The 13,838-nt window shown below is 39.1% G+C and overlaps 1 protein-coding gene across 1 annotated transcript in view; it reads left to right on the top strand.

The window, feature by feature from the left end:
* Window positions 1-2,019: 2,019 nt before the first annotated feature.
* Window positions 2,020-13,838, top strand: part of cacna1bb (calcium channel, voltage-dependent, N type, alpha 1B subunit, b) — a 157,221-nt gene continuing 145,402 nt past the window's right edge. The window contains exons 1-2 of the mRNA XM_065965499.1: window positions 2,020-2,116; window positions 6,022-6,161. Of these exons, the coding sequence (XP_065821571.1) occupies window positions 2,024-2,116; window positions 6,022-6,161 (233 nt within the window). The 5' untranslated portion in view covers window positions 2,020-2,023. The remainder of the gene's footprint in view (window positions 2,117-6,021; window positions 6,162-13,838) is intronic.

Here is a 13,838-nt window from a genome sequence, read left to right as displayed (position 1 = left end):
TAATTCTTAAGAAAAAAAGCAGTTTATTTTGGTAGAAGGAGAAAGCTGGTTCAGGGCTGAAGTACCGCCTCGTTGTCTTAGTTAGGAGCTCTCTCCATGGTGCTGAAGTCGCCCACGCTCACCGCTGCACGCCACTCACTGCAAAAACATGCCCACTCCAATGAGTCGAGTCATGGTCATTCTCCAAGCTTTGTGTTTTCTCTTTTAATTGAAATGAAATACTCTGCAAGAGGATCATTATTAGGCAAGCTTTCCATCCAATTTCACTCAATCCTGGGTTAAAAAAAAAGTGTAAGAATAAAGTCAAAGCTGTAACAATCTGCAATAGCTTCCCTTAGGGACATTTAATATAAGAAAATACTTAAACAGTACTTTCATTCTGAAAACAGGCATTAATGAATTTTTGTGCATTTTTGATGGAAATGTTTATTTTTATTCAGTTTTTCATCTAAATACACAGTCCTCCTGCTTTGAAGCAAGGTGGGTTATCTAAGAAAAACACTTGATGCACTTGCAACAAGATGTTATCCAATGAAATGGTGGAGGCCTGAAAGTCATTTTTTCAGTCCAAGTCTGTAAGCGGGTGATCTGAAGTGAAATCATTTAAGTCATATACTTTTTTTTCTACATTTAGATCAGAAAAACAAGATTTGATTAAACTTTTTTCTAAAGTTATGTTTTGGGCCTTTTTGCCTTTGTTGGGATAGGGACGATGAAAAAGGAGAGGAAAGGTTTGGAAGGACAGAGTGGGGGATGGCACGCATCAGGGTGCCAAGGTCTGATTCCAACCCACTGCTTCTGCGATGAGGACTATAGCCTCCGTACATGGGGCCCACGACAAAACTGATAGGCTACCGGTGCCCCCAGATTAAATTAATTTTTAAAGCAAATATTATTTTGCAGTGAACACAAAAAGACAGCTGCATCTTCTATACTGCTGATTGTGACATCATTAGCTTTAATCAATCAAAAATAGACTTCCTATTGCATAGGAACAAAATAAGGAAAAACACTATTACACCTATAGGAAACCTGAAATAAAGTGAATAAATAAATGTATGTTAATATTTACTACCACAAAAACGGTGTATAGTTGTATAAGCAGGTTAGTTTTGCGTCGTTTGGAGAATAATTCTACATCTTTGCTTTAATGGTCATAAGCTCTGTATTCCCTCGCGGTTCATGGTGCCTCAATAGGCCCTAACCCGAGGGCAATGACCCAGTGAAAATGGATTGCAGAATGAGCCAACCATTGAAAATGGTTCGAAATGGTCAACCATCTGGAAGGATCATGGGCGCGTATATAGGATGCTTTCTTTCTAGAAAGCCTTCAACAGAGCATGATGGGAGTTTATGCTTTAGTGGACAATGTGTACAACTATAAGCATATCAGCACATTTTTTCTGCGACTTGCCAGATCATTTTCTATGGCGTACAATTTAAAATGGGTTGCCATGATGATTGGGCAGCTGGATTGTATTGAATTAAAATAACCAACACGTTTTACTTACTAATCTTTCCTGATAAAAATAGGCCCTTAAATATTCCATAGGCTTTATACTTAAAGCAGTTTAAAGCAAATTAACTTGTTCTTATCATTTATTCTATTTGCATTTCAAACTGTTTGCATCCAGTCATTTCTTTCAGACTGTATTGGCTCACATGCTTGTCTACCTTCCCACCTTCAGGCAGTCTACCCCTTCAATCATTTCCCATGCGCTGAATCCTCTGCAAGCTAAAGCAAGCAGGCTAGTCTCACAAGGGACAGGAAGTTTGATGAAGTAGGTGATGAAAACCATGTCATTTTCTACCTTACACTCTCTTGTGAACTTTTCCTGCCCCATAGGTTAGGCAGTTTATTTTCATGTGTTTTTGAGGAATAGCTTTGACATACTTACAGTTGGATACTTTGATTATCTAGCTTACCTGTGATGCTTTTACAAAGTAAGTCATTTCTGTGACTTTAATTAAAATGCAACTTCATATTCAATTGCTCCTTAACTGTCACACTCCATTTGAGTACATGATCCTTGCTACGATTATCGCCAACTGCATCGTCTTGGCCCTGGAGCAGCATCTACCTGCAAATGACAAGACGCCCATGTCAGAGCGACTGGTAAGTGCTTCTTCATGACTGTCTTAGAGGTAATTTTCTGAAAAAACAGAGAGATAATGAAAGATAATGAGAGTAATCAGAGGAACACTCATAGCTTTGAATTCCTATCCGTTGCTAGAAGAGTCACAGTGATACGAGGCATTGATCTGCAACTTACATTTTATATGCACAATTAAAGCAGCACTTTGTACACTTTAGGCTGTGGTACACCCTGTGTGTTTGTCCTTATATTTTCCAACCAGTCTACATCTTGTAAGTCAGCAGAACCTCTCTGTGGGCTAACTTTGATCCACTGGTCTCGCCGCTCCCTGTTGCCATAGCTGCTCACATATGCACTCAGTTTAAACCAACATTTAAACTCTGACAGTCATGTCACTAAGCCAACCAGCCTCAAAGAGAAACAAGAGAGACTGCAGTATAGAGAGGTCAAGTGGCATATCCTGCTCCTGTTTACCAGGGAAAATAACAAAACAAAACAGAAAAGCACATGGCTTCATGGTTCAACACTTTTCTGTTCATGTTCTGGAGGGTGTTTGCAGCTCAGGGGAGTTTGTTTTTAAATAGAGACTGTAACAAAGAGCAACAGCTTGATGTGAAAAAAAGTCAATTAATTCATATTTAACCACCTGCTTGTGATACAAATTGTCTCTGCGACTGTGATGCAAATTCAGCAGTGAAAATGTTACACCAAGGAATACACAAAAGGTAGCGTTCAGCAGCTGGGAAAGTGATTACAGTGGTTACACAAAGGGGAAAACAAGCATCCTGTCCCTGCCTCCTCCACCTTGAGGACGTAATACAACAAGAAGCCTTTTAATTAGAAGAAGCGATCAGCTATTATTTATGAAGCTCTGTCAACAGAGTAGGAGGCGTGCTGTAAGCGGAGGCGATGATAGAAGCTTTTCAAGAAGCGTATTTCAGATCTGTCATATGGCTTAAGCGCTGCTGTTTCTTGGGAATTCTCCCAGCTGGGAGTGTGTTTATAATTAAAGAATGTTTTGAATGTATGTATAATAGATGTTAACACACTACTAGCATAGACATTCATCCTGGCAGCCCTGTCGTTACATAAGACATTATATTGTTTTGAATATGAAACTTGTCTTTTTACAGCAAACCTACACACATATTCCATAAGTCACATTGGATGCCTGTCATTGTTGTTGAAACATTGCAGGCTCCCACATCTTCTCTTGTTAGCCAGGAGCAGCTTATCTGCTTCTGAACCACAAAAACAACATTATTTCACTTACACAGGCTTCATGCTTGATACAGTTACTCTGGTTCAACATATCCATTAACACTGATGTTTACTGTAGTCAGCCTGTACAACAGAAAAGGTCACTTTTCTTACAGTGCTCTGGCCTGTCACTCCGCTTTTATTTGATTGTTTATAGTGGAGGCTGGGTGATGCTGGGGGTTGGGGACACAGACTGTCAGGTTGTAGTATGCTGGGAGTGAGAGAGAAAAAAATGGAGGGGGAGCGACGTTGGTGTAGGCGTGCGATATCCTCTGCTCACGCTGTGCTCATTGCCCCAGGCACTCGCAGATATTAATGGAGGCAAAGGAAAAAAGTGTCATGTCATACAGCTTGATCCAGCTGGCTTGGTTAAAGCAGGGCCCAGGGTTAACATATCCACACAGTGTTAAAAATCACACTGTTACACACTGCTGTTATTTCAGGGATAATGCAATGGCCAAATCGATAATGCCTAGTGAATTGTGTTGTGCATATGCGCTGAGTGCCAGAGTGCTGTCATGGTATAATATTCTGCTTTTGAATTATCAAACGAGAGGGGCACTTGACAAGTGTCCCTCTGGAAACTCCAGTTACCCTCCGCTTTTGTTTTGTATTCAACATTTATGCCCTAATGTCACATCATAAATGTACCTCACTGGCAGAGCCAAGTGCCACTTTTTCCAAGCCATATTCCCTTGAGGTTGACTGAACTGTCGTCATTTTAGCTCAAAAGGTGGACTAATAGGCCCCTTTGTTCCATTTTTGTCACTTTAACCCCCCCCCCCCCACACACACTTCCCCACACACACACAACCATACACACGGTTCCACTGTTCCGTCCTTCATCGTATCACACACACCATTACTTTAAGGGTGATACAAGTCTTAAGGACAATGATTATTGAACAGCTTAAGTGCCCCAAGTACCTACTTTATTAGACCCAAGTGCCCTTTGATTGGTTTAAATTTCTCTTGGGTGTGCCCAAATGGGTTATTTATCTATGATATAATATATTTATATTTATATTTATTTATTTATTTATTATCTTTTTTCCCTTTAATCAATTTTGTGTGTTTCTGATTCCTCCCATGTTTTTTTTTTGTTTCTTTTTATTTCTGTATACAGTTTGTGTGATAGTTTGTGTTTTTGTTTTGGTTCTGCTAGCTGTAAAACACGTTGCCCCCTCTTTGATCGCTGTTGGCCCTGTGCTTGGGCTGAGTACATTTGTGATTGGCCTTTTTGCCCCCAAGTGCCTCCCACTTCCAAAATGTTTGTCCTCTTCACACCAGAGGGGCAATTGACCATCCAATGTTCCTTGTTGGTTGATATAAGATTCAACCTAGGATGTCTGATTTCTCCTCCATGTCAGTCACACCACCCTTTTGTTGGCCACAAGTCATGCTTTTCTTTATCATCCCTTTCAGTTCAATTCTTAATTTAGCCCTTCTGTCATGCAAGAAAAGGTTACTTTGTTTTCCAAAATGCCATACTGGTCAGCAGAGGCACCTGTCTCTTGCCCCCTTCTGCAGGTCCCAATTGGCCATCTGGTTGGCTACCAAAGTGGTCAGCCAGAGATTCCCTCAGTGTTTTCAAATTATGCTTTTTTACACCCCCAGTCTCATGTATTTTGACTTCTCTGATGTCACAATGGAGACCCAACAAACCCCAAGCCAAACCTAAAATATGTACTGTAGAGAGTTGCCCCTCTAGTGTGTCCAAGTGCTTGTTCCAAGTGCCCTCACAATAGCTGTATTTCCTCTTGTATTTCAGCCCAAATATCGTATCAGAAGGGCCACTGAACAGCTCTTGCCTTGTGGTTGATCCAAGTTCAAATCTAAAAGGGCAAGATTATATCTCCAAGTACCAAGTAGCATTCCAATTTGTCACCAAGCCCCTTGGGTTGACCTAAAAAAAACTTATAGGCCCTTCCTTTTGGTCCCTTCCACATATAACCTTTCTGCTGAGGCATTTCAGTTTTGTGTTAAAATGCTTCTCTGTTTATCCCAAGCTACCCTCTTCAGGTCTCAATTGGCCCTCTGGTTGACTTGGCAGCCGAAAGGGACAGACTTACTGTAACCAGTGGTTAGAGAGTCCCTATGCTCTATTGAAGTTCCCCTTTGCCCAACTCCAGTCTTTCTTGAATCATCTTCTCTCTTGTTGCAAAGAGTCATAAATAAAGACTAACACCTACCTAAAATACAAGCTCAGTAGATGTGCCCTTTTTTCTTTCTGGTCCTTTTCCTTTAAAGAATTTTAGCACACAGCTGTTTATATCTAAGCTTGTATTTTATTGATATAATACTCTCCTCCAGGCGTATTTATATTCCACATCTAATTGTTTGCTTCCAATTAAAGTTTAATGGGTTGCATACATTAAATGAACAGGCTTGGGGCTTCATTGATTTACTATTGCCCTTAAAGTCATGGTGTGTGTTTTGTGAATATCTGTTTTCACTGAATTTACTCTCTTTTTATCAAAATAATACAGTTCCACTTCCTGCACTGCTTCAGATGCAAAAAGTGAAAGGAGCCATCTTTCTTTCACTCTTTACTAACCCCCCTTCTTTTTCACTTTACGCTTCATTAACCACTCTCTTACCTCCAACAAAAAGATCCTCCTCAGTCACTCTCAACCTCTCCCTGATTCTCTCTGTCTTTCTTTAGGACGACACAGAGCCCTACTTTATTGGAATATTCTGTTTCGAGGCTGCCATTAAGATCATCGCCCTGGGCTTTGCATTTCACAAAGGCTCCTACCTCCGCAACGGCTGGAATGTAATGGACTTCGTTGTCGTCCTCACAGGGTAAGTCTGTAACCCGCTGGGTGTCAGCCAGAGATGAAAGTCATAAGTGAGAGAGTGGTTTCTTTTGTGTGTATCTGTGATCGCCTTGAGAGAGAGTGTAGTGGAATCACCTTCTTATAGGCGCAGCGTTGCCTTCAAGCACCAAAATGTTATTCAACAAGTTGTGCAAGCCTGAAAAGATGTGAAAAAAGTGTTACATTTCTGAACAGTTGTTGCTTTGGCCATGCAATTTCTGTGCTTGATTTTAACATTGTTGCAGGACTACACTATGGATACTATCTACTTTGTGAATTCCAACTGATTGTGAACAGATTGGGGAAGTCCTTTTCCTAGTGAAACATTCAGAAATGTTATTTTCTTTATAATGTGGAAAGAATTGACCGGGCTGCCTAGCTGCTACCTAGCTGAGATGTCATATGAATCATAAGGGAGGGACCAAAACATTTGAGAAATCTCTTAATTTTTTTTACCCCCAAAGTGAAGGATGAATCATCAACATCATTTTATTATGTTGTTCAGGAAATGACAGACTCTAAAATAGTGCAAAGAATAATAACAAGATGACCTCTTAGTCATTGTTAGGCCTGAAACTCATGTATAGACAGCAAGCAGTTCAAAACGTGATGAAAAATAAACAAAAAGCTATTTTGATTTTGACGAAACTCCAACACTTATGGGTTTAAAATGTCCAACCATCACATTTAGCTGTTATGTTCAGGTGCCCACATGCTTTTGAATATACAATTTCGGCTATTTCCTCACTGAGGTTGTTACTATTATTATACTTTTCGATAACGTGTTATAACAATACAATCTCCTAATTTCAAAGATCGATGGTAACCAAAAGCACCATAGTTAAAAAAATAAAAAAATAAAAATACAGATCTGCAGTAAAATCCTTAAACCAGAGCACGGTCTGTCTGGATTGCACAGATACATCGGCGCTGTTTAGTTACTGAAACATTGCCACTGTTTTTGTGCAATTTAGACAGTGTGCAGGGCTTGCAATATGAGACTTAACACAGGAAACAACATATTGGGTTACATTATGTTACAATGTTACAATTCACTTAGCAGATGCTTTTATCCAAAGCGACATACATAAGAGCGTAAGTACTAATCCATTCATACACCGCCATTGGAGTAGCGGGAGCAATGTGGGTTTAAGTGTCTTGCCCAAGGACACATTGGACATGTTGCTCAGCTGGGGATCGAACCCACAACCTTCCGGTTGAGAGGTGACGACTCTACCAACTGAGCAACAGCTGCTGCAAATGTAAATGTTGATGTAGTATTGATATTTTTGGAGACGACTTAGTATCATATGGAAGTATAAAATTCTTATACGACAGCCTGCACACCATTTTCATTCAAAAAGCATGACTTTTGCCACGTTCTGACTGTGTCCTTCCCTAGTAGGTCACATCCCAATCGTATCACTAGCATCAGCTTTCACCTGCAGCTGTTAACTCATAATGGATAACTAATCACTGGCAGTGTTTACCCTGTGTATGCTTGCTGCTGCGGAGAAGAAAATTCCATATTATGCATGAATGGTAATGTGATGTTTTTTCAGGCATGTTAGTATGAACAAAGAGTAGCCCTGAAACACTGCTAGATTGATATGATTTTACACAAGTGACCATGTAGTATGGATGCAGACAATGTGGTTGATGACAGTTTATTTTTCATTTTGTGATCAAGAAAATAATTTTTGTCTTAGAAATGTATTCATTTTGCTTTGAAAGACTTTCTAATGTTGATTTTGCGTATAGGAAACAAAAACACAACATCTTGTGTTGTATTTTGCACATGGGTTTCAGAAATAAGTGCATGTCTGGGCTGAAAGGTGTTAGCTAAGTGGACCACAGAGCTCTTTGACTGATGCCTTAATAGAAGAAAGTTGTATTTTTATTCCATTTCTGACAAGCTTGGATAAGAGCAGCTGCCTTGTAGAAATGCTGTCAGACTCTCTGGCTTTTGTGATATGTAATGGTCTGTGTTTCTTATTACCAGAAAAAAAAAGTCAGTGGCAGAGAAATGGTCAGGTCAATTATTCTGAGTTATTACTGCTGGGAATTCAACGCTAAAGCTTTGTCCAGAAGGCAGTGTGGTGCTCCTTTTCTGCTCCTAACCACTGATAGCAATCAAAATGTTGTCACTCAGGATGAAGTTGGTGTTTGCATTACTGGTTTTGGATGCAAGAAAATATTTAACATGAACTTTTATAATAATAGACTTTATTTGGCATGGACATCATAGATACATTGGAGAAACCAGATGCATTGTTTAAGTGTTTTAGCAAGCATGCTAGTTCTCAACACAGGAGGCTTTTGGAAGGAAAACAATTAAGATAGGGAGAAAAGCGATAAAACAGAGAAAACAATAAGGAGAGAATAAATAAATAGACATAAACCGTAGAGCAAAGGCAGCATAATCAAACAATAAACCAGTCAGAAGCTATTCATGTGAGCTCTGTTGTTTTGATTTTAGCCATTGTTTGAGTCCTCTGTTAAAAGCATTACTGTTGCTCTCTAGTTTTATGCCAGTGGGCAGAGAATTCCAATGTTTGCCCCCTTTGCAGAGAAAGCAGACTGGCCTAAAGATGTCTTGTACATTGGGACAAGACAATCACAGCTGATGGAGGCTCGTGTGACTGCCCTATGAGAGCTCTGACGCCTAATGGCTAATTCAGATAACAGTGGAGAATGCTCTCCCTTTTTTTTATCTGTCATGCAGCTTTGTGCTGCTTCACTTTTTTTTTTAACTCCATGGATTAAAAACAGTTACCTTTTCTCGTCACAGAGAAAGTTAGTGTTGTCCTGGGGAGCACCTGATATCTATTTATACAAACAAAACCATTATTATGTATTATATAGGAAAACAAGCTTTTTCAGAAAAGGGAACATCATTAGTTTTTTTGGGTGTATTATCTGGGGAGTTCTAAAAATACAGAAATTTCACTGGAGGGTGAGAGTGTTGAAAACATGGTTGTTCGTCTTTTGCCTGATGTATTAATTGGCTCGTCTCATGAACTTTGCAAAAGCTAAATAGAACAGTACACTGTAAAGGTGTTCACCACATTTATCAAGAACCAAAATGACAAAAATCCATTAGTTCTAATTAATGTCAGTCAGCTCAGTACAACAGTGTAAAAGCACTTTAGTAATCCACTACTCCCCCCAGTCTTCACTGCCTGAAAGTATAAAATCATCATGGCGTGTAAGAAGTGCAGTAGTTTCATTTTAGTTCACTTCTTGATTTTAAATTATCTTTTTGCTTCGTTAAATCTATCAGAGGAGACATATGTTCTTGGACCCGACTGATATGGAATTTTTGGGGCCGATATCGATATTGGGGAGAGAAAAAAATGTGATACTGATATCTCTTTTAGATGTGATATTATTGGCTGACTGATTTATCGGTCGGGCTGTAATACTTTCATGCCTTTCTGCTGAGCTTCAGATTGTGTTTGTGTTTTAAATTGTGGCTATTTCAGAAAGTCAATAAACAAATAACAAACAGTGATGTTCAAGAGAAACAGAACAAAGATTGCAGAGAGGTCGGGGCCAAGAGTGTTTGAGGTTTTCAGAAAAAACGGTATGTTTGAAAAGAAGCAAGAGGGGAGAAAGGGAGTCTTTCGTGACTAATCATCGACTTTGACTGAAACAATTCTTCTTGTTTTTTAAGCCATAGATGGAACATTGACAGCTCAAAGATGTTTTTTTGCTTGTTTCTTTCACATGACACATTAGTAGGATATGTGATGGATTGAATGCTTCACTGCAATACCTACACAGTGGATGATTTCCTGTGTGGTGGAAGATGAAAGAAGGCGTTTTATAAATGTAAGACTGAGATCACACAGAGGCAAGTAGCTTGGAGCAAAACACTGTATCTCTACTATCTGCATGTAGAAGGACAGCAAAAGCCTTCAGAGCCAAAATACACACATTCTGCTTCACTCATAATTCAGCAGAGGTGCTATCAGTTTTGTGCAACATTTTATTTGCTTTTAAGAAATAAAGAAGAGGAAGAAATGTGTTAAAGAGCATTCAAATCTGTCCAAACTGTTACATATTATTTTGATAAAATGGTTTATGTTTCTGATGGGGGGTATCAAATAAGTAATTTAATTGATGGAGCTTTTTCATTACAGTCTGTTGTTCTCAGATTTTTAAAAGCACGTTCTTCATTGAAAGACATCTAAGGTTTATCAAGCTGCTAATAGTATTATTATTGGAATTGTAACAATGAGAATATAGGCCCTATAGAGAAGAAAATTGAGGATGTGATACACTATCAAAATGCGTGGAGATGAATTTTGATTTAAAGTGCTCTTAAAAAACACAGATTGAGTCATAGCTAGCTGAGGACTAGAAAAGTTATATAATAAGTATATTTTTTTCACACAAACAATATCTAAGCTCTAAGCAGTGACATTGTACAAGATGATTACTTCATAAAACATCAATTTACATTTCTATCATCATTAATGAAACAATTGCTTTTCCCATTATCTTTTTAATTGTACTTAGCACCTTTTCTCAGAGTGAGTATGTGTATGGTTTGCTTCTCTATTCCCACATAACCTCCAAAATTATTGTTTTGAACCAGTTTGTTTACTCTTTGTGTTTTTAGGTGTGATGACGTCGTTGGTTAAATTTTTCCACCCAAACTTTCTCCATGTCCTTGAAGTTGTAGTGTGGTTTGTGTTTCACACATTCTTCTGTACCTTTAACATAAAGTTTCCTCTCCCACTTTGCCTTAATGTGCATCTTGAAGGGGGCTTTACTCATTCTCTTAAAATGTGGTAGAGCACTGAGATAGCCTTGAATCCTGTCTCGTTGCATGTCTGTTTAATTCCAGTTTAATTCCATTTTCAGCAGGTGTAATCAGCTCTACTTTTTAAGTCCTAGGCAGCGCTCTGGCAGCAGCATTTTGCATGACCATAGCCTACCCATTGACTTTTTAGGAAGTCCAGCATTGAGGACATTACAGTAGACTAATCTGCTGCAGGTAAATACAGCGACTCGTTTTGCAGAGTCAGGTTGGAACATAAAGCACCTAAAAAAAACAAATCTTATGTAGAAGCTCCTCAGTTTTGGCCTACCCATTGCTGACATAGCTGGATACAAATTAAGCTTATGATGTGTGTGTGTTTGCCTCTGTGCTGTTGCCAGGCAACCACAGTGTGTCTTGGCGTGATGGGGGATTTCTGAGTGTGAAGTGCACTGTTTCTTTAGTGCTCTACATGCTCCTACAAGATTGGGTGGGGGGTGATCTGATTTAAAATCAATCAGACAACCTCTCTGTGCGGTTTGGCTCACTGGATCAAAGCTAAATCTGATCCTAGTCCTGATGGCTAAGCTGAAGTATAGGAAAAGAGATTTAACCATGTCCGCAGACGCTTATGCTCTCTAAGTGATCTTAAGCGGATCAAACAGACTTTACTGCACACCTGGGTGTTAAAATCTGTTCTACTTTGTCGTCCCCAGATAGAACAAGCACCTTCAGTCATCATGATAAGCAGTTGAATGACAAAGAGGAAATGATAAGTTATTTATAGGAGCATGGACGAAAGAGACTGGTAAGCCAAACACCAAGAGATTAATGTCAAAACTATAGAGTTGGTTGTTATGGATTAAAGCGTGAATATTTAGTAAAAGATAAGTTTTAAGGTGCTCGGTTATCAATCACAAGTGACATGTAAGTGTTTGTATTGACCCTATGTGTCTGAAATCTAATTTAGGAAAAGCTCATAGAAGAAGTAATTTTAGTAATGCTAAGAGAGACGTGAAAAATATCCTCCTAAGTTTGACATTAAAACATCATCACTTCTGCACTTATTATAATCATACATTACACAAGTCAATACTGCACCTTCTTCCTTTTCCAATCTGATTACACTCAGTATTAGTTCCCTGTCTTTTGTACAATTCCAGTGCCTAGTCCTTAGAATAATTATATCAATACCGCCATCAGCGCCTAATGAAAGGATCTAAATGATAGTGTAGCCGGAGGCAAGGACAGACCTTTAATCTACCCCGATAAGGCATTAGGCCTCTAATAAGAGAATAAATCTGGCCTGGTTGCCAAAGACCTAATCAATAGAACTCAGCCCAGGAACACAGAGCCCTGATGAGGAGCCAGAGACGGCCAATCACACGCTGAGCACGGCAGAGTCCATGACATTCAAAGAGAGGGGGAGAAGTCTGCTCAGAAAACCATTTTCTTTTCTGGAGTATTTATAACATTTGCCAGTATGAAGCATCAAGCTTACAGAAACCAGAGAATCATGACTCAGCTGTGGAAAATGAAAAATTTAAATAATCCCAGAAGAAGGGGATTAATTGACACTCATAATTATTATTCTTATTTCAGAGGCTAAACTCAGTAAGAGTCTATTTGTAACCAGAAGCCTTTTCCTCCTTTTAGGATCATTTAAGGAAACATCACTTTAAAGCCAGAGAGAATAAATATTGTCCCCTACATTTTAAAATGTAGCTATTGGGATTTGAATACCGTCTGTGGCTCTTGATGAGCTTTGTGAAGTCTTAAAAAAAAATACTGTGGCATAAGCTTGGGCTTGGAGACTACAAAAACAGAAAACTTGAGTCATAGTCTGAAGTGAGGAGTTGGAAAAAAGGGGGGCGATGTAACTGGACAGACAGAAAGCTGCAAATTCCAGAAACCATTCTCACCTCTCTTTTAACCTCAATTTAATGGAAGGCAAAGAAAAAAGTAATTACACACAGTCTCATTTGACAATTTTTCAGTCAGAATTTGAACCTCCCTGATGAAGTCCTCAGGACTGAAGTTATGGATAAACTGAGGATGAGCTATGGACAGTGTATGGGATTTTAAGTTATCTTTGTGGATGCCTTTGATTGTACACACCTGCCTCTAAGACTTCATGGTGTGCAAATACTTCTTCTATTGTGAAGCAGAGGTGCAATATGAAAACAGTGTTGCATAAGATAGAGCAATAAAGTTGATGTAACTCTGAAAGGATGAAAAAAAGCCTAGTCAAGACTTTTATAGGTTTAAAACAGGACTGCATGATTCATCAAATTTGAATGTTGATCCTGATTTTTTTCCTCCCCACAATCAGAGAAACATGATTGACAGTGATTGACATTTAAAATGCGTGCTCTGCCTGTAGAAAATCTATGTGGTCATCTATTTAAAATAGAAATAAATTACCCGATTCAAATCATTTTTGGTTAAATATCATATTCTGCATGAGTATTCTCTTACATTAATGTTTGTTCACTAGCGACTTTAGGCTGCTCAACATGATTCCCTTCAGTACTCCTCTCCATGCACAAACAAACACATAAGCATCCCTGAGAATTTCTAGAGACTCTCAGGCTGACTGCCCCTGAAATCCTCCTGATCTGGTTGTTCACACATGCACCTGACAGTGAGAGACTGTCGGATGGGGGGAGGCTCTTGAGCCAAGACATGTTGTAAAGAACGACACAGAGGTGGTGAAGATGCAGCAGAGTCTACTATGAGATGCTATAATGAGAGTATTTTCCTTTAAATCAGTGCTATGTGAAGTTTGAAAGAATCAAAATATAAAGACAATAGCGGGGAACATACTGGTGAACAGAATACAATATGCAGCTGATTGATTTCATGCACCTGGTTGCATACAGTCTATGGTCTAGC

Source organism: Labrus bergylta, chromosome 17 (genome assembly GCF_963930695.1).
Source record: "Labrus bergylta chromosome 17, fLabBer1.1, whole genome shotgun sequence".
NCBI lineage: Eukaryota > Metazoa > Chordata > Actinopteri > Labriformes > Labridae > Labrus > Labrus bergylta.
This window is presented reverse-complemented; position numbering and strand designations above follow the sequence as displayed.